This window comes from Mauremys reevesii, linkage group 13 (genome assembly GCF_016161935.1).
Source record: "Mauremys reevesii isolate NIE-2019 linkage group 13, ASM1616193v1, whole genome shotgun sequence".
Taxonomy (NCBI): Eukaryota; Metazoa; Chordata; order Testudines; family Geoemydidae; genus Mauremys; species Mauremys reevesii.
Window position 1 is genome coordinate 17,601,558 of NC_052635.1, and position 20,063 is coordinate 17,621,620.

At 51.0% G+C, this 20,063-nt stretch overlaps 1 protein-coding gene across 1 annotated transcript in view; it reads right to left on the reverse strand.

Annotated features, from left to right (window-relative positions):
- Nucleotides 1-19,849, reverse strand: part of LOC120380840 (arf-GAP with SH3 domain, ANK repeat and PH domain-containing protein 2-like) — a 109,939-nt gene extending 90,090 nt beyond the window's left edge. Inside the window, exons 1-3 of the mRNA XM_039498732.1 lie at nt 19,648-19,849; nt 2,556-2,628; nt 423-568 (exon numbers count right to left, since the gene is read on the reverse strand). Of these exons, the coding sequence (XP_039354666.1) occupies nt 423-568; nt 2,556-2,628; nt 19,648-19,785 (357 nt within the window). The 5' untranslated portion in view covers nt 19,786-19,849. The remainder of the gene's footprint in view (nt 1-422; nt 569-2,555; nt 2,629-19,647) is intronic.
- Nucleotides 19,850-20,063: the final 214 nt, after the last annotated feature.

The window sequence follows — 20,063 nt, forward strand, 5'->3', positions numbered from 1 at the left end:
GCCTGAGTATTGCTGTGATTCTTGGTGCAAGGGACCAGCTATCACAAAGGCAGGCTCACCTAGGTGACAAGACAGATGGGAGTAGCCCAGGGGACTGTATCTGACTCCATGGTTAGGCTGTTGTAGTCCCTGAGGATTATACCTGATACTTGGCTGGTGATATCTGAGTATAGATCTCCCCACCAATGTGGGGTTCAGGCCCTGCACCCTAACAGCCTGCCTTGAGGGGGGACTCATGCTCTGAGCACTGCAGGCAGCGTTACAACAACTCAGGCCACAATTACACCATCACAAGCTATTTTGTCCATATGACAGTGGCTTCATTTCTGGGTGAAGAAGCCAGCTGGGCCCCTCTACCCCTGACATATGATCTGTGGCTGGGAGAGCACCCAGGCCTGGGGCACTTGGTCAGCAATTCTTACCAGACCCTTGACTGGGGCCAGCAGCTCCCGGGAGAACTCGGCAAAGGTGAGGAAGGCACCGGCCAGTTGCTCGTCACCATCACTCTGGTAGTTTGCAGAGAATTTTTCCTGGGCTGCAATATGAGCTTCTATGTGGCTAGCAAGATCTAGGCACACAAACACCAAGCCCCAATCAACATGGATAAGGAGAGCAGAGAAGGAAGCTACCATTGGCTGTCCAGTCATCCACACCTCAACCCCCTCCCCAGACAGCTGTCAGCATCTAGACCAGAGTAGGACAGGGCTGGAAGGGGGAGTCAAGTGGGGGAGAGGAGCACTGGGTCTGGGGGGAGTGGACAGGTGAGTGCAGAGGGAAGGTGGGGATTGAGGTGAGGGAAGCAGGGGTGGGGCTAGGGGGCTGGGGCAGAGCAGCAATGGGGGGATGGGACAGGTGAGTGGGGCAAACCAGGGGAAGTATTGGGGGATGTGCAGATGAGTGGGACAGAGCAGGGTTGGGGCTGTGGGGAGGGACAAGGCAGGGCTGAAGGGTGGGGCAGGTGATTGGGGCACAACAGCAGCAGGGCTGGGGGATGGGGCAAGGCAGGGCTGGGGGATGGGGTGAGTGAGTGGGGCAGAGCAGCAGCAGCAGCAGGGCTGGGGGATGGGGCGAGTGAGTGGGGCAGAGCAGCGGCAGGGCTGGGGGATGGGGCGAGTGAGTGGGGCTGAGCCGCCGCTGGGCTGGGGGATGGGGCGAGTGAGTGGGGCAGAGCAGCAGCAGCAGCAGCAGGGCTGGGGGATGGGGCGAGTGAGTGGGGCAGAGCAGCAGCAGCAGCAGGGCTGGGGGATGGGGCGAGTGAGTGGGGCAGAGCAGCAGCAGCAGCAGCAGGGCTGGGGGATGGGGCGAGTGAGTGGGGCAGAGCAGCGGCAGGGCTGGAGGATGGGGCAAGGCAGGGGTGGGCTGGAGTGAGTGAGTGGGGCAGAGCAGGGGTCGGGGAGGGGCAAGGCAGGGGTGGGGGGATGGGCAGGTGAGTGGGGCAGAGCAGCAGCAGCAGCAGGGCTAGGGGATGGGGTGAGTGAGTGGGGCAGAGCAGCAGCAGGGCTGGGGGATGGGGCAAGGCAGGGGTGGGCTGGGGTGAGTGAGTGGGGTAGAGCAGGGGCGGGGGGATGGGCAGGTGAGTAGGGCAGAGCAGGAGGTGATGGTGTGTGTCTCCTCCCCTGTGATGCGGGAGGACCTTGCACCAGGGCAGTTGGAGCTGGTGGGCTCCCACTCTGGGCACACAGACACTGTGGGGCAGGTTTTGCAGGAGGCAGCACAGGCCCCCAGAAGGTGCCCTTGAGAAACAGCCTCTGGCAAGGTTCCACCCCCTGCCTCCTGCTCCTGGCACACTGCAGGGTCCCTGGACTAATGCTCCGGTCAGCACAGGGGTGGCAGGGGTGGAGGACGAAGCTCCAGGCAGAGCTAGCTCCCATCCAGCCCCATCAGTGGAGTGGGGGAGCCGGGCTGGGGCAGGGAACAGCCAATCCTTTCACCTTGCACTCGCTCCCTGTCAGGTCCGTGCTCACCGGGCTGGGCAGGGAGCGCCAGGGCCTGTTGGCTCCAGTGAGCACTAGTGACCCCAGGCCAGTCTGGGCTGGGAGATGCAGAGGGAGCTGAGTGGCACAAGCAGGGACGTGTAAGCCGAGCTGGGTGGCACAGTGGGGTTTGGTGATGCCATGGCTACTAGTTATGCAATGCCATCCTTATTGCTAGGGGTGGTCTCTGCCCCTCAGCTGCTCGCCAAGCAGAGGGCATTGCTGTGGGGCCGTGGGTGGGGTGCATGCTGCTCACAAGGGTGCTGCCTGGCCTGGCCTGCCCTATTTCCCGCTCATGCCCAGCACTCATTGCAGGGTTTCTGTGAGGAGGGCAGAAAGGCAGCTGAGGCCAGCCCTGATGTCCAGTGCAAAGCTGGGAGGAAGGCTCAGGGCTGGATAGCAGATGGCAGAGAGGAGAGAGCGGCAGGACTGGGGGACTCCCCTGCAATTGGAGGGGGTTCCAGCACACCCAGAAACAGGCACAAACGTGAGGGCATGTCTCCAAAACCCCAGCTCCCCCTGCCCACTCTCCAGCCCAACAGACAGGCCTCCCTCCCCCTGGCCCCCTGGCTCTGCTCTCACCTTGTCCAGAAGCATGCTCTGCTTTGGTGGCTTTCCTCATTTTTTGCAATACAGCTCGATCAGAATCCAAGGCCTAGGAACAACAAAAGAGGGTTTGTGGGTTTCTACCTGCCAAACCCTCTAAACATGAGACTAGACCCAGCCACATTGCAGATGGGCTACGCAGCCAGGAGGTGGCTTGGTTTACAGGGCCGCCCAGATGGGGGGGCAAGTGGGGCAATTTGCCCCAGGCCCTGGGCCCCTCAGGGGCCCCCACAAGAGTTTTTCGGGGGCCCTGGAGCAGGGTCCTTCACTCGCTCCAGGGGCCCCAGAAAACTCTCGCGGGGCCCGGGCCCCCGGAGCTTCTTCCGCTCCGGGTCTTTGGCGGCGGGGGGTCCTTCCGCTCTGCTCCGCCGCCGAATTATCACCAAAGCAGGACCCGCCGCCGAAGTGCCAGGTCTTCGGCAGTAATTCGGCAGCGGGGGGCCCCCGCCACGGGTCTTCGGGGCAATTCGGTGGCGGTTCCCGGAGCAGAAGGACCCCCCGCCGCTGAATTACTGCCGAAACGGGGCCCCCCGCCGCCGAAGACCCCAGGCCCCCTGAATCCTCTGGGCGGCCCTGTTGGTTTATACAGCCTCTGGGCACCAGCCAGCACACCCCAGGGCCCAAGGAACACACACTGCCCTGCCCAGCCTCTGCTCATTTGTCCCTCCTGCTTTGTTTGAGGGAAGCTGCTAGAAGGAGCCCTAATAACTAACAGCCCGGTTGTTGCCCATACCCTGCTCTTTCCCCTCTTTACACACAAAATACTGCAGCTGGGGCTTTCAACAGTCATGGCTAGACCCCAAAAGGCCTTATCTGTGGGTATTCTGGGACACACACTAGCTAGCCCGCCCCCAAAACTCCTGACCTGCTAACCCACAGCTGTCTTTTGTGAGGGTTTAGGCATGCTCAGAGCACACCAGCATCAGGACTTGGCAGCTTCCACATGCCCAGCTGCAAACACTTAGGGGCCTAGGTGGCAGCCGAGTGAGGGTTTGGACGATCTCAGCGGTGCCTAAGTGTTGGACTTAGGGCCTACGTCTCTTCGTGGATCAAGCCCTCAGTGCCCAAAGCTCACTGCAGTGGGAGTTGAGCTGGGCACCCAACTCTGCGGGAACTTTTTCCCATCTCAGCCCGTGCTCCAAGTACATTATTAAGATAGCAACATCCTGCACTCCAATGCCAGGATTACAATTGCCTGGGTAACATATGACAAAACCATGGTTAAGACAGCGTCAATAGCCCTAAACCAAGCATTGCAAACCCAAGCAATTCAGAGTTAAGGTTACACTTCCCAGAAATCCCAATCTGTTAAGGTAAGAAAGGGTAGGGCACCCACAGACCCTAACTCTGCCATGCCACAGCCCGGGCATGGGTGGCCAGATCTAGAAATCAGACCCAGAGTCTGCTGCAGGAGACAAACGGGAGATTCAAACCATGAGTTGGGCCAGGTTAGGATGTCAGAGGCAAATTGGACTCAGAAACCACAATTTAGATGCCAGAAGTCAAACCAGGTCGGATGCCAGGAATGAAACTAGGGGAGCAGTGTAGAGCCCAGTTGCTCAGACTGCTCCTTGTTCCTGCTGATAGCTTCAGCCGGGCCGGTGGCTAATCAACCACCTTGGGACTCTACCAATTGGACCTCAGGGGTGGAGCCTCACACTGGGGCTGGGCTTCACAGGTCCCAGGTAAGTGCTAGCCAGCAGGCTGCCAAGTGGAGGGTTGGAGGCTCCCCTACAGACTGGGTTCAAGACATGAGGGTCAGGGTACACCATGAGAGGAAAAATGATGGTGTCTTTAAATCAGTGTAATCTAAACAAGGCTCACAAACCCACCCTGCCTTAATGATAATTGTATGGCTATTGCCAGGCAGCATTAAGGTGCCTTGTTCCACCCGAGCCTTCCTGCGTGACTTGGACAAGTTACCCATCTCTCTGCTCCCTGATGGTACTATGGGGAGTGGGCACTGCCCTGCCTCACAGGGGTGGGTGAGGACACATTAGATTAATGAATTTTAAGGTCATTGAGTCTGACCTCCAGCATCATACATGGCATCCCTGCATTTAATTACTCCTGTTCTAAATCCTATGGCTGAGGTTGAACTACAGCAGATCTTAGAGAAAAACATCCAATCGCTATTTAAAGATTGCCAGTAATGGAGACTACACCACAACCCTTAGGAAGCTGCCCCAGTGGTTAATTACTCTAACAAATTTACACCTCAGTTCCAGCCTGAATGTGTCTAGCCTCAACTTCCAGCCATTGGATTGTGTCAGACCTCTCTCTGCTAGATTGAAGAGCCCATTATCAAATATTTGTTCCCCATGTTGATATTTATAGACTGTATCAAGCCACCCCCTTGAGCTCCTTGAGTCAATCACCGTAAAACCTGTTTTCTAATTTCGGAAGGCTCTGAGGTGCTCAGATATTACACCCATGGGGCCAGAAAAGTACGTAAGAGAGAGATGGCGCATTCGAGGCCACCTTATACATCACTGGAGAAGAAGGGAAAAGTTACAATTTGCTGAATATGATTATCTTATTTGTGTGCATGTATCATTTTTGCATCTAAAGTTATGAATATTGACTATGTAGCTGTATTTCAAATGTAGTTACACCTGAGTGACATCATCTGTAGGTAAGATGCTTCCTGTCTAGACAGCAGGTTGGGAAGGGTTGTTCAAGGTAATGGGCCTTAGGAGAAGCTTATCCCCACCTGGTGAGCCTTCCTGAGAACGTTCCAGACAGCCTGTGGGTAATGGCTGCTATGACTCAGCAAGGTGTTAGCATAGAAGTCTGTTTGTTAGCCTGGGATAGAATTTTGGGTTTGATTTTTTGATACTCTTATATCTTACAATCTTTGTTCTTTGTTCACACATAGTAGTGTGTCTATGGCTTCTACCTAGTCAGATGGGTTTGTTAGTACAAGGGGAACAGATAAAAGCAGTTAAAGTGTTACTCGAACCAACGCTTTAAGATTGCCTCAACCCCAATCTCAAGGCAAAGTCAAGCAACCAGTCGGGAGGGGCAAAGGGCAATTGGGGGGAAGGTATAAAACACTAGAAGACCAAAGAAATGCCTGTCCCTGACCATACGACAACCTCACTCCTTACCCCTCCCATGGGGTACAAAAGAGTTGAGATGAAGACCCCAGACCCAAAATGGAACATGATGCTAAGTTATAAGGGGTATGATTGTGGATGTGCATTTCAGGTATAGTTATGCCTGCTGAGGATGGGGAGAGGGAACACTGGGAAACAAGGCTCTGCGGCATCAGAGTTATGGGACACATGCTTGCTGGAAAATAATCCCAATAAACATTGCATTGCCTGCACTTCGGACTTCTGGTCTTCTGCTTTCTGTCTGCGTGACAAGAACCGGGGAGAGGGTGAAGGGAAAGCCGTCTAACACAAAGTATACAAAGGCATGTGACCAGATGACATGACACTGATCTCCGTTTTGGGTACCTGTATTTTTCCACAAACTGGTCTGGGAGCCAAGTTTGAAACAAAGGGTTCCCGCCATATGGAAAAGCTATATAAGGCCGGGAGTGACATCATCTCTTGTTCTTCACTCCCCACAACTCAACACCTGAGAGAAGCTCTGGAAGAAAAGGACTTGGAATGGGGGTGGGGGGCCCAAGCTGCAAAGCAAGTGCAGCTTGTTCCTTGAGACTCTGCAAGCCTGCTTGTATCTAGGGCCGGCTTTAGCAGGTGCGGGGCCCGATTCGTACTCACCCGGCAGAGCTCCGGGTCTTCGGCGGCACTCAAGGACCTGCCGCCAAAATGCCACCGAAGACCCCCCAGAACACCACCAGGTGAGTAAAAATTAAAAAGGCGCCAGCATGGGGCCCTCTTAGACACGGGGCCCGATTCTGGGGAATTGGGCGAATCGGCCTAAAGCCGGCCCTGCTTGTATCATCAGCCAGGGTGAGAGATTGCTAATTCTTATCTGTTGGGGCTGACCACAAATTATCTTGGGCTGTTGTTACAGAATGGTTTGGGGGGAGCTAGTAGTGAACTGGCTTTGACCAGCTGGGCTGGCTTGCAGCCACTTGACTGGATAAACAAGTAAAGAGATAAGGAAGGCCGGAGAGCGTTGAGTCTGGGAATGGAGAGCAGTTGTGTTACTTGCCAGAGCCTGCTTGTGGGTGAATATGCCACCCTTAGAAAGAGATGATAAAAGATGCTATGAGAATTGTTTTAGATTAACAGTTTCACCTGCGGACCCTTGTGGGTGCCCAGGAATTCCCCGTGCTGGAGCAGCACCTGCTACGAGCCCTCAAAGGACAAGGCTGGAGGGTCCAGGACTGTCCGTAGCAGAAGGGGGAGTAAGCATTGATTCTTGCTTGCTTGATTGCTGGAAAGCATGTATTTAGTAATGCATGAAGGCTGGGCAGCTTATTATACTTTGGCAATAAAACCGATTATACTTATGCACCTGGTGTGGCTTCATTGAGTGTATCCCAGCCCCCCTCTCCCCCTTTGGCTCAACAATATCCAATCTTTCTAGTATTTTAGGCTTAGTTTGCAGTTTGGTTTATTTACTAAGTAATCTGCTTTGATCTGTTTGCTATCACTTATAATAACTTGAAACTATCTTTGTGTAGTTAATAAACTTGTTTTATGTTTTAATCTAAACCAGTGTGCCTTTAAGTGAAATGTCAGGGGAAAATCTCCGCTTGGTTAACACAAGTGTGCATTGTCCTCTCCACATTGAGGGAGGGGTAGGGTGAGCAGATAGCAAATGTAAAAATCGGGATGGGGGTGGGGGGTAATAGGTGCCCATATAAGAAAAAGCCTCCAAAATTGGGACTGTCTTTATAAAATCGGGACATCTGGTCACCCATGGGAGGGGTGAACTATTTATGAGCTTACATTGTACAGACCCCTGTGCAGTGCAAAATGGTATAATTTTGGGTTTATACTCCAGTGGGGGGTGCGAACCTGGGAAACTGGCTGTTTTCTCTTGTCTGTCTGTGAGTGGCTTAGGTGATCACTCAGGTAGCTTGGGTGTGTGGCGCCACCTGCTGTCGTGTTAGGTGGTAACAGGGCCTGGAGAGGCTAAATCATCAACAAAGTAGGGTGAGAAGGCATGACCCAGCTGGCTGGTTAGAGGGGCGCAGCGGTTCTCACAGCTCTCAGACTGTACCCCAGGGGTGACAACCCATCACAATAGTTCTGACCCCTTTCATGCAGTAACAGTCACTCCCTCTAGGAAAAGCACACAAATTTACTCCTCATTTCTTAGGCTCATGCAGATGCCCAAGAGTCCTCCTTAGGGAAGGGGGCAAGTTTACCATTCTTGGGGTGGAACAGCTTGTAGCCAGGCAGCACAGCGATTCCCCATGGACACTTGTGCCATCACCAACTTCCGTGGCAACAAGGAAGGCCCACAAAAAAAAAGTAATTTTCAGAGAATTCTGTTAAGATTATTTGAGTGGGTCAACAAATGTGGACCAGGGTGATCCAGTGGATATAGTGTACGTGGACTGTCAGAAAGCCTTTGACAAGGTCCCTCACCAAAGGCTTTTAAGTTAAGTAAGCTGTCCTGGGATAAGAGGGAAGAGTCTCTCCTGGATCAGTAACTGGTTAAAAGACAGGAAACAAAGGGTAGGGATAAATGGCCTGTTTTCACAGTGTAGAGAGGTAAATAGCAGGGTTCTGCACTGGGACCAGTGCTGTTCAATATATTCATAAATGATCTGGAAAAAGGGGTAAACAGTGAGGTGGCAAAGTTTGCAGACTATACAATATTACTCAATATTACTATACAATATTACATATAATATTAATACTATATAATATTACTATACAATATTACTCAAGAGAGTTAAATCCAAATCTGACTGCGAAGAATTACAAAAGGATCTCACAAAACTGGGTGACTGGGTAACAAAATGGTAGAGGAAATTTGATTTTGATAAGTGCAAAGTAATGCACATTGGAAAACATGATCCCAACTATTCACACAAAATGACGGGATCGAAATTAGCTGTTGCCACTCAAGAAAGAGACCTTGGCGTCATTGTGGATAGTTCTCTGAAAACGTCCGATCAATGTGCAGCGACAGTTAAAAAAGCTAACTGGATGGTAGAAACCATAAGGAAAGGGATAGATAAGAAAACAGAACATATGCCACGATATGACTCTATGGTACACACACACCTTGAAGACTGCATGCAGATGTGGTTGCTCCATCTCAAAAGAGAGATATTAGAATTGAAAAAAGTACAGAGATCATTCTTGTAGCTCTTCTCTTCAACTGTTCCAATTTTTCAATATCCCATTTACAGTGTGGACACCAGAACTGGATACTGTATCCATGAACTGTCTGACCATCGCTCTACAGAGATAACATCACCTCCCAATTCCCACTCAATATTCCTGCATTTATACAGCCAAGGATCACATTTGCTGTCTGATACAAAGCGTCACACAGGGAGCTCATGTTTGGTTGTTTTCTGCCACAACTGCTAAATCCTTTTCAGAATACAGTCTTTAGCTTGTAAGTGCTGCCAGCATTCTTTGTTCCTAGATATACCTACAGCTCAAGTTCGTAACACACATTGTTTTGAGTTCTATACACAGATGCCCAGTGTGACCTTGGGCAAGCCACTTCCCTCTGTCTGCCTCAGTTTCTCTCCACTTGTAAAAGAGGGACTATGATACTGACCTATCTACATAAGGGTTGTGCTTGTAAAGCACTCAGCTGGGTGGTGTTTTTTATACAGCTAAGTGTAAATGTATACATCTGGGAACAAAGAACATAGGCCATACTTATAGGATGGGGGACTCTTTCAGAGTCAGTGCTTCCCAGGATAGAGTTTTGGGGTGTTGTGGTGGATAATCAGCTGAACATGCATTCCCAGTGAGACACTGTGGCCAAAAGGCTAATGAAGTCCTGGGATGTCTAAAGAGGGGAATCTCAAGTAGTGGTGTAGTGAGGTTATTTCACTTATGTATTTGGCACTGCTGCAACTGTTGCTGGAATGTTGGGTCCAGTTCTGGTGCCCACAGTTCAAGAAGGATGTTGAAAAATTGGAGGGGATTCAGAGAAGAGCCATGAGAATTATTAAAGAATTAGAAAACCTGCCATATGGTGCTAGACTAAATAGATTGAGCTCTTTGAGTCTAACAACGAGAAGGTTAAGGAGTGACCTGATTACACTCGATCAGTACCTAGATGGAGAGCAAGTATTTAATAATGGGCTCTTCAATCTAGCAGAGAAAGGTCTAACACGATCCAATGGAAGGAAGTTGAAGCTAGATAAATTCAGACTGGAAATAAGATGTAATTTTTTGACAGTGAGAGTAATTAACCATTGGACTAATTTACCAAGGATTGTGGTAGATTCTCTATCACTGACATTTTAAGATTCAGATTGGACGTTTTTCTACAAGATGTGCTCTAGGAATTATTTTGGGGCTGTTCCCTGACCTGTGTTATACAGGAGGTCAGATTAGATCAGTGGTTCTCAAAGGTTTGTACTGGTGACCCCTTTCACAAAGCAAGCCTCTGAGTGCGACACCCCCCCCCCCCCCCGCATAAATTTAAAACTTTTTTGTATATTTAACACCATTATAAATGCTGGAGGCAAAGCGGGGTTTGGGGTGGAGGTTGACAGCTTGCGACCCCCTGAGGGGTCCTGACCCCTAGTTTTAGAACCCCTGGACTAGATGATCACAGTGGGCCCTTCTGGCCTTGGAATCGATGAATCTGGAGAGTGGATGTTATTTTAATAACTTATGCTCCATGTCAAGCACCATCTCTGCAATTCCCCTCCCCCACACCAGCTCTGACCTTCTCACCATTGTATTTTAATGTTTATATGTGCAAGATGCACATAGAAAAAATGCACATTTCCATTAAGCCCAATGGCCACATTATTGAGCCTTCCCACCCTACCACCGAGGCGCCTCCAGCAAAACCAGGAGAGACCAGATAGTGGTCTCCTTCCTGACCTCTCTAAGGTAAAAACAAGTTGTAAAAACCATGTTAAAGCAAAAACCAACACCTCCAGGACCTCCTTATGTACCATAAAAGCATCACAGAGGGGCACAACCCCACTGGTTTTCTAGTTATCTTTTATTCCTTAAGGTCTGCAGAGACCTAGGCCTGGGCTCAGTAGTAAACAACATTTCCCATAACCACAATTTCCGGATGTAGCAGCTCTGTTTTAAATAAGCGATTCTGGCTTTGGAGAGAGATACAAATAGTGACGGTTGAGAATGAAGCAACACAAGGAAATTGCACCATGTCCCGTGTTAGTCAGCAAGGTCAAGACCACTGGAAAAGGACAAGGAGACTGATGTGAGAATGAACTCAAGGGAGACTGTAGTGGTGCAGGTGGCCCACTCCAGCAGGGGGTGGGGCAGAAGCAGCCAGGGAGGCTGTGGAAACCTCCAGCTAATTACAGCCAGGCTTGTTAGGAGCCAGACAGGAGGCAGCTGCTGGGGCAGCCCAGATATAAGGAGCTGCCCAGCAGCCCAGAGGAGATTCTCTCCCTGACCAGCAAGGGAGGAGGACTGGCTCCCAGGGATAGCACCTGAGATAGAGCAGTGCTGGGCAGGCTCAGGGGAGTGGAGAGTGAGCTCTGGCTTGTTACCTGCTAGGCTGCAGGCCCCTGCCAGAAAGGGCCAAGAAGGTGCAATGGCCAAGGGAAAATAGGCAGACAAGGGGAGAGGAGAACAGAGAGGCTGCTGCTAGAGGGTCCCTGGGTCTGGACCCAGGGGGGGCTGGGTTTCCCCCATCCCCCTAGCAGTGCAGCTGGCTGTGGGGGAGCATGGCCAATACAGACTGCAACTTACCCCTGAAGTGAGGGGCTAGACGTTGGGTTGTGGTTGGCCCCTGTGGTGGGTGCAAGCCCAAGGATGGCTGTGACCCCTGCAAGGGGGGTGAGAAAGAAGCAGTGGGCACTGCTGGAGGGCAGTGTCCTGAAGAGGGCACTGCTGAGTGGGGTGCAATATGGGTCCCAAATCAGTAGAGCAGATAATGGGCAAGACATAGGGTGACCAGACAGCAAAAGTGAAAAATCGGGATGGGGGCGGTAATAGGAGCCTATATAAGAAAAAGACCCAAAAATCGGGGCTGCCCCTATACAATCAGGACATCTGGTCACCCTAGTGAGACACCACGTGCAGAGGGTGCTCCACAGCTGAAAAGAGCTAATTCCCGGAGCAACCAGTGGGTGGTGAGTCCTGCAACCCGTTACACTATTTCACATCCCTATTCACATGCAAAAAACTACCTCTGCCATCTCTGATCCCTGCCCTGCAGAGTCCCTCAGCGAGGTCCCTGTTCCTTATCCCAAACAGGAGCAAGTATTCCTTGAATCAGTGGTGCTGCCCAGAGCACTGTGAGGGGCCACTGGACAGGATAATGAGGAGGTAGATTTGATTAACAGATTCCAAGGCCAGAATGGCAGAGGAGGAACAAATGGGCATGAATGAGGATGGGCTGCTGGAAACAGGATACTCTCCTGGTTTGGGTCTCTGGGTGGGAGCCAGGGCTCTGGGCCTGACCAAGATGTACTTAGCACAGAAACCAGAAAGTTACAGCTAACAAAGAACAGTTCTATGCTGTGTTCCAGATGATTAATAAACCCTTCTGTTTTATGACGCTGGCTGAGAGTCACTGCTGACTGTGGAAGTTGGGGTCCCAGGAGGCACTGAAGCCAAAGAGGCTTACTCTTGCGGGGGGTGGGGGAGGGGCTCACGGGAACTACAACACTTCGATGGTGAAATGGATAAGTATCATTCCTAGGTTTGTCAATGAATTGTTGTAGAAAGCTGCAGTTTGTTTTCTGTGTTTGTTTTTCATGAGAAATAGAAGTGTCAGTTTTGACTGACACTATCCTGGCACAGCATTAGTCTAAGTTGACCTTAGACAGCTGTACTCTAAGGACTGGTGTATTTGGGGTTCATTTCCTGTTGCTCAGCAACACCCCCTTGATCATGCTGACATTGATAAAGTTGCAACTGTTTACTTTTCTTTGGTTACAATCAGGAAATTGTTGGGAAGGATGTGGTGTGATTATATTACCTTAATATTGTTTCATCTTCCTTCTATTTAATTAATGCTATTTTCCTTGATAATTCTAAAGTAACATCTGAATCTGTTCAGAGAATTTTGAAATATCAGCTATTAAACTAGGAAGAGAACAAATCTTCCAAAAGGAATACAGGCAAGAGTAACTAATATGCCCACCACAGACTCTGAAAGCTGCCAAGGCAGGACTCAAACTCACAATACGTTGGCGGGAGGGGACCAGGGTCAACAGGCAGAGCATAGCACCTTGAGCCACCCACTCACTCTAATGTTAGGCTCTCAAACAGTCTGGCTTGCAGCAGAGTCTCTGTCCTGCTGCACATGTGTCAATGGTTTGAGTCACATTGTAGAGCCAGCTTTTACAGTGAATAGCATCTGTTTCCCCAAAGGGCCAGTGGGTACCTCTGAGATCAAACACAAGTGGGTGATGTGAGTCTGAGGAGGATCAGAGCTATCCTCTGAGCGCCAAGTGTGCACAACAAATAATAAAAACAGTAAAATATTGATGACATCATTCTGGGGGAGTATCTTGAGAACCCCTGGCTCAAACAACCTCCAATATAGATTATCCCCTCAGAGGGCACTGTCTTAGTGTAAGCAGAGTCAGAATGAGCTCTGCCCTGACATCTGGTGGTGAGTTGTGGAAAAGGACTTCAGGGGCTGATCTCGTTTGCATGGGCACACCCACCCACCCCTAGCATGAAGGGACTGCTTGCCCAAATGGTCACTGTCTGCTGTGGGACCCCAGTCTCTTTGTTATTGGGGCAGGAGTTGTTATCCTGATTATGGAATCAGGGACAGTAGAACTGTACATGGCATTTTATAATGGAGGGACTCGCCCTCAACTAAGTAGCACTCACTAGGCAAGGGATGTGGGTGCCAAAGGGTAGTGAACTGAGAGAAGCTGGGGATAGGTATGTGTACCTGTAGTGTGGCCTCTAAAGACCATGTCGACCTGTGATCTCTCCACTGTGTAATAACAGAGCTAATTTTGACTCTATTAGGAGTCTTGTTACATGCTGCAGAACTGACATCGCTGTTTGGGGTAGGTGGTTCTAAGTTCACCAGCATTGAGGCCCTTCCTAACAACTGAAATCGCTGAGAGCTGGGTTAAGGTGGGGGCTGAAGACATACTGGTAAGTGGTGAGCTGGATAGCTGGTGGAGAGGAGTGGCTATGGGACAGTGAAGACTGTAACTGAATTCCCCAGAGGTGTGGTATTCAGCCATTGACCTAAGCAGCGGAGCATGTAATCTGCCCCTCATACCTCCCTGCACTTCCACCCAGGTTGGGAGGTAAACTCTGCAGATGAACTTCTGAAGTCTGGGGGCTGAAACTGTGGGTGGGGGTGACTGTTGGGTTGCTGGACGTAAGACCCTGAGGGGAAAAGGACACTGCCAAACTTACTTACTTGGGAGTGGGTCTTTTGCTCATGGTTTGGGTTATGAATCCTGTTTGTGATGTTTCCCCAACATAATGCCGCATTGTTTCCCTCCTTTATTAAAAGGCTTTTGCTACACACAGACTCTGTGCTTGCGAGAGGGGAAGTATTGCCTCTTAGAGGCGCCCAGGGGGGTGGTTTGTAATTGTCCCAGGTCACTGGGTGGGGGCTCGAGCCGGTTTTGCATTGAGTTATTGAAATGGATCCCTTGGATATTGAACCCAGACCTTGTTGCTGCCAACTCTGATGAGCAGAAGGGTTACATAAGCACATGGGTTTCAGAGCACCAAGGCTATGTCTTTACTGTAGAGTTAGCTCCCATAAGTCATTTCCTCTTGAGTTAGCCTAGCTCGAGTGAGAGCAGTCTCACTGCCAAATGCCACGGGAGCTGTACAGAGTGGTTGCATTAGCAGCTGCTGCATTGTGTGTAAACCCTGGTTTACACTGCAAACTACATCGCTCAGGAGGGTGCAAAACACCCATGACTTACACAGTTGTACTGACTGAAGTCCCAATGTGAACAGCACTATGTGTGTGGGAGGGCTTCTCCTGTTGACACATCTACTGCTCCTTGGGGAGATGGAGTACCTGTGCCAATTGGCGAAGCTCTCCCGTACCTGGTGTAGCTGAGTCGCGGCAGTGCTGTAAGCGTAGTCAAAGCTTAACTCAGACTGTAGCCTATGGCCCTGGACAGGCCAGCCAAGTCCAGGCACCAGCACCACCATGCTCAAGCTCCGTGTTTTGCATGTGTGTGACCAGGACTCAAGGCAGGGGCAACACCTGACTTGCAGCAAAAAGAGGAGAAGCAAACAGAGGGCGAGCAGTAGTTACAGCATCTGAAGAGACTCTTGATACAAGATTGGAAATATGGAGATTACTTTTCTGCCTCCCTCTCCTTTCTGTCCTCTGCTCACTCTTTGTTTAGGAGGAAAATGATGGTCATTTAAAGGAATTATAAAGTCTTTAAATCGTGATCTGAGGACATAAGTAATTCAGCTAGAGGTTGGGGTCTATTACAGGAGAGGGGTGGGTGAGGTTCTGTGGCCTGCAGTATGCAGGAGGTCAGACCAGATGATCGTGATGGTCCCTTCTGGCCTTAAAGTCTATAAGTTTATAAGATAGTGAAGTATGAGCTGTTGTGACCTGCATGGGAGATGCCATCTTTGTCCTAGAGCTTAGAAGTGACTTTGTCTGTACAAAGTGCAGGCTGGTCCTCATACTGGAAGAAAAGGTTAAAGGAGTAGAGACCCAAGTAATGACCCTGCGTGCATTGCATCAGAGAAAATGTAGACTTCCTGGATAGAAGTCAGGATTTGGTACTGCGGGCACAGCATGCCGAAGAATCTGAGAGGGCAGTGCAGGGGGGAATGAAGAACAAAGAAGAAAGTTAGCAGCATGTGACCTCCAGAAGAAGGAGAAGGAGGAGAACCAATATACCCCAGCACAGGGAGAGGTAAACGACTGCTTTTAGGCTCTCTGCACAGGTACTACTGATGAGAATGCCTTGGAAGAGTCATCTGAGGAAGGAGTCTGAAGGAGACCCCGTTGCCCTGAAGCCATGGGATGCATTGTCCTAGGCATGGGAGTTCCACGACCACCACTCCCAAAAGGAGGAGAAGGGTGGTGGTGGTCGGGGATTCCCTCCTAAGGGAGACATTCATCTATCTGCCACCCAGACAGGGAATCCCAACAAGTGTGTGCTGCTTGCCTAGAGTTAGAATTCAGGATGTGACAAAGAGTCTTTCAAGATGCATCAAGCCCTTGGACCACTGCTCCTTCCTACTTATCCACATGGGCACCAGCAATACTGCCAAGAATGACCTTGAGCGGATCACTGCAGATTACATGGCTCTAGGGTTGCCAGGCATCCATTTTACGACTGGAATGCCTGGTTAAAAAGGGACCCTGGTGGCTCCAGACAGTACCTCTGACTGGGCTACTAAAAGTCTGGTCAGCACTACAGCGGGGCTAAGGTAGGCTCCCTGCCTGCCCTGGCTCCACATGGGTCCCAGAAGTGGCCGGCATATCCCTGCGGCCCCTAGGTGCAGGGGCCATCAGGGAAGCTTCACACACTGTCCCCGCACTGAGCGCCGGCTCCACAGCTGCCAATGGAAGCTGAAGAGGGGCACCTATGGGTGCAGGTACCGTGCAGAGCCACCTGGCTGCCCCTGTGCCTAGGAGCTGGACATGCCAGACGCTTCTGGGACTCACACGGAGCCAGGGCAGGCAGGGAGCCTGCCTTAGCCTCATTGCACTGCGGACTGGGAGCCTCCTAAGGTAAGCACTACCTGGCTGGAGCCCACACCCTGAACCACCTTCCGCACCCCAACCTCCTGCCCCAGGTCAGAACCCCCTCCTGGACCCCGCACCCCACACTCACTCCTGCACCCCAACCACCTGAACCAGCCCTGAGCCCCCTCCTGCACCCAAACATCCTCCCAGAGCCCACACTCCCTCCTGCACCCCAACCACCTGCCCCAGCCCTGAGCCCCCTCCTGCACCCAAACATCCTCCCAGAGCCCACACTCCCTCCTGCACCCCAACCACCTGCCCCAGCCCTGAGCCCCCTCCTGTACCCCAGAGCCCACACCCCCTCCTGCACCCCAACCACCTGCCCCAGCCCTGAGCCCCCTCCTGTACCCCAGAGCCCACACCCCCTCCTGCACCCCAACCACCTGCCCCAGCCCTGAGCCCCCTCCTGCACCCCAAACCCCTCATCCCCGGCTCCACCTCAGAGCCTGCACCCCCAGCTGGATCCCTCATCCCCTCCCCCTAATCCCTCCCACTCCAGCAAAAGTGTGTGAGGGTGAGTGGGGGGGGGATGGAGTGAGTGGGGGCAGGGCCACAGAGAAGGGGCAGGGTGGGGCCTCAGGAAGGGGCAGGGCAAGAGTGTTTGGTTTTGTGCGATTAGAAAGTTGGCAGCCCTATATGGCTGTGGGAAGAAGGATAAAAGAGCTTGGGGTGCAACTGGTGTTCTCATCCATCCTCCCTTTTGAAGGAAAAGGCCCGGATAAGGAGTGTCAAATCAGGGAAGTAAATACATGGCTACGTAGGTGGTGACAATGAGAGGACTAGAGAGCAAAGTGATCAAATTTGCAGGGAACACAAAGCTGGGGGTGGGTGGGTTGCCAACACTTTGGAGGATAGAGCTAAGATTCAGAGGGATCTTGATAAATTGGAGAACTGGGCTTTAGATAACAAAAGTGAAATTCAGCAAAGACAAATGTAAGGTGCTACACTTAGGGAAGAAAAACCAAATGCACAAATACAGAATGGGGGGAAACTGGCTTGGCAGCAGCACTGCTGAGAAGGCTCTGGGGGTTGTGGTGGCTCACAACCTCAGCATGAGTCAGCAAATGCAATTTTGGGTTCCATTATCAGAGGCACATAGCATGCAAGTCACAGGAGGTGATAGTATCACTCTACTCAGCACTGATTAGGCCTCAGCTGGAACATTGTGTCCAGTTTTGGTCATTAGTGTATAAAAAAGATGAAGAGAAAGTGGAAAGAAAGTGCCTAGGGAGGCTGTGGAATCTCCATCTCTGGAGATATTTAAGAGTAGGTTAGATAAATGTCTAACAGGGATGGTCTAGACAGTATTTGGTCCTGCCATGAGGGCAGGGGACTGGACTCGATGACCTCTCGAGGTCCCTTCCAGTCCTAGAGTCTATGAATCTATGAATCCAGAGGCGAGCAACAAAGATGATCAAAGGGATGGAATGCAGCTATATGAGCAAAGGCTGAAGGCTAATTTGGAAAAGAGGAGATTAAAAGGGAACATGACGGCTGTCTTCAAATACCTGAAAGGCTGCCATAAAAAGATGGAGAAAAGTTGTTCTTTCTTGCCACAGAGGGCAGGACAAGAGGCAATGGGTTCAAACTACAGCACAGCAGATTGAATCTCAGGAAAAACTTCCTAATTGGAAGAGCAGTCGGACAATGGAACAGACGTCTAGGGAGGTCATGGAATCTCTTTCGCTGGAGGTTTTTGAAAAGAGGCTGGAAAGCATCTGGCTTGGATGGTTTAGACACAACAAATCCTGTATCTTTGCAGGAAGTTAGACTAGAATTCAGCATTTCTCAAATGTGGCCACCAGTGACTTTTCTTGTGACCACAGCCTCCTGGGCTGTGATTGGGTGGGGGGAGCAGTGGCCCCTCTCAAGTGTGACCAGATGTCCTGATTTTATAGGCTTGCATCTGACGAAGTGGATATTCACCCATGAAAGCTCATGCTGCAAAACATCTGTTAGTCTATAAGGTGCCACAGGATTCTTTGCTGATTTTATAGGGACAGTCGATTTTGGGGTCTTTTTCTTATACAGGCTCCTATTACCCCCCACCCCTGTCCCGATTTGTCACATTTGCTGTCTGGTCACCCTACCCTCTCCAAGGGCCACCAGTGGGGGTTGGGCCCTGCCCCTCTCCAGTGATACAAATGCTGGCCGTGCAGGCAGCTAGTGAATTTCCCACTTTCCCAGGGTGGAGGGAGGCTTTGGCCACAGGGCTTCGGGCTCCATCTACATAGTAGCAGGATCTGGTCCCAGGCTCACCACCTATGCCATCGTCCCTGGGCCCCGCGGCTTCCCTGCCCACCTCCCCATCAAGGGCTTAATTTGTGCCAGGGCTTGCTGGGGCTGAGTAAATCTGCTGTGAAAAGTGATATTAACAAACATACAAATATCACTTTTCACAGCAGCAGACTTACTATCTAGCAAGTTAAAAAAGAAGCAACAACAAAAAGACAAGAACATGCAAAGCACCTTATTTGTGTTTCTATTCTGTTTAGGTCCAGTAAAGAATAGAGACAAATGTACATAATTTTTATTACTGAGTCTGAAAAAAGTCCTCTATAAATAAATGACAATGATTTGGACATGTATATACACATATTTATTTGTTTTTCCTAAAGTTAATTATGTATTTTAGGAAAAATTGTCAGCGTGGCCACCAGCAAGAGTTGGTGGCCACATTCTGAGGCCACTAAAAAATTTTTTGTGAGAACCCCTGGTCTAGATGACCCTTGCAATACATTTTAACCCTTTTTAGGGTTATAATTCTATGGTTCTACATTTCCGGTGAAGAAAAGCTCTTAGAAAACGTGTCTGTTAAATAGTAAGTTACAGCCTTTACCATAGTGGTGTGAATACCTCGCTGTAATGACTGTGGTCTCATCTTCCTTCAAATTAATGCTTCCCTTTATCCAACTTTAATTGTATCCATTACTCTGGGCAGAGTTGGACCCAGGGCAGGCTCCTAAACCTTATTCCACAGCAACTTTCTCAGTGATTCTGTGGGGCCAGGACATTCAGTTTAGGCTTCACAATGGAAAAACTGAATGGGGAAGCAGCAGGCAGGCGCAAGCAGATTGTAGAAGAGGAAGTCAAGGTCTGAAGGGTGGGGAGGTGAGAGATGGCTGGAGACAGCAGCAGACAAAGTGCAGCAATAAGCTGAGCCCTGGCAGACCCCACCAGCTGTTTGTGCTCCAAGACAGGAGAGGGCAGGGAAGTGGGACTTTGTCCACTGCTGCACCCCCTCCCCGGCTCCAGCCTGCAGGCTGCAGAACCTCCCCAGCCCCCTCACCTCCTCCAGGCTGCAGACGGTGCCTCGGCACTTGCCCATGTGGCTGGTGAAGGAGGAGGTGGTTGGGGAGCTCAGATCCTCCAGAGTCTGAGAGATGAAGTCTTGGACAGAGATGAGCTCCGGCATCCTGAATGGCATATGCAGGGTGCTGCGGGTGGGTGATAAGGTCTGGCCAGCAGGAGCGGAACGTCCGGCTCCAGGAAGGGGAACTGCTGAGAGCACCGCAAGCCTGGGAGGAAGTGGCCAAGGCAGCTGCTTCATGCAGGGAGAGTGACACACAAGAGCAGATATCCTGGCCCAGCCCCACCCAGGAGCTGCCCCCTGCCCATCCTAGCCTCACACCAAAGCTCCTACCCTGCCCTGACACACACTCTCTCTCTCTCGTATAGCCTGGAGCTGTCCCCCAGCCCACCCAT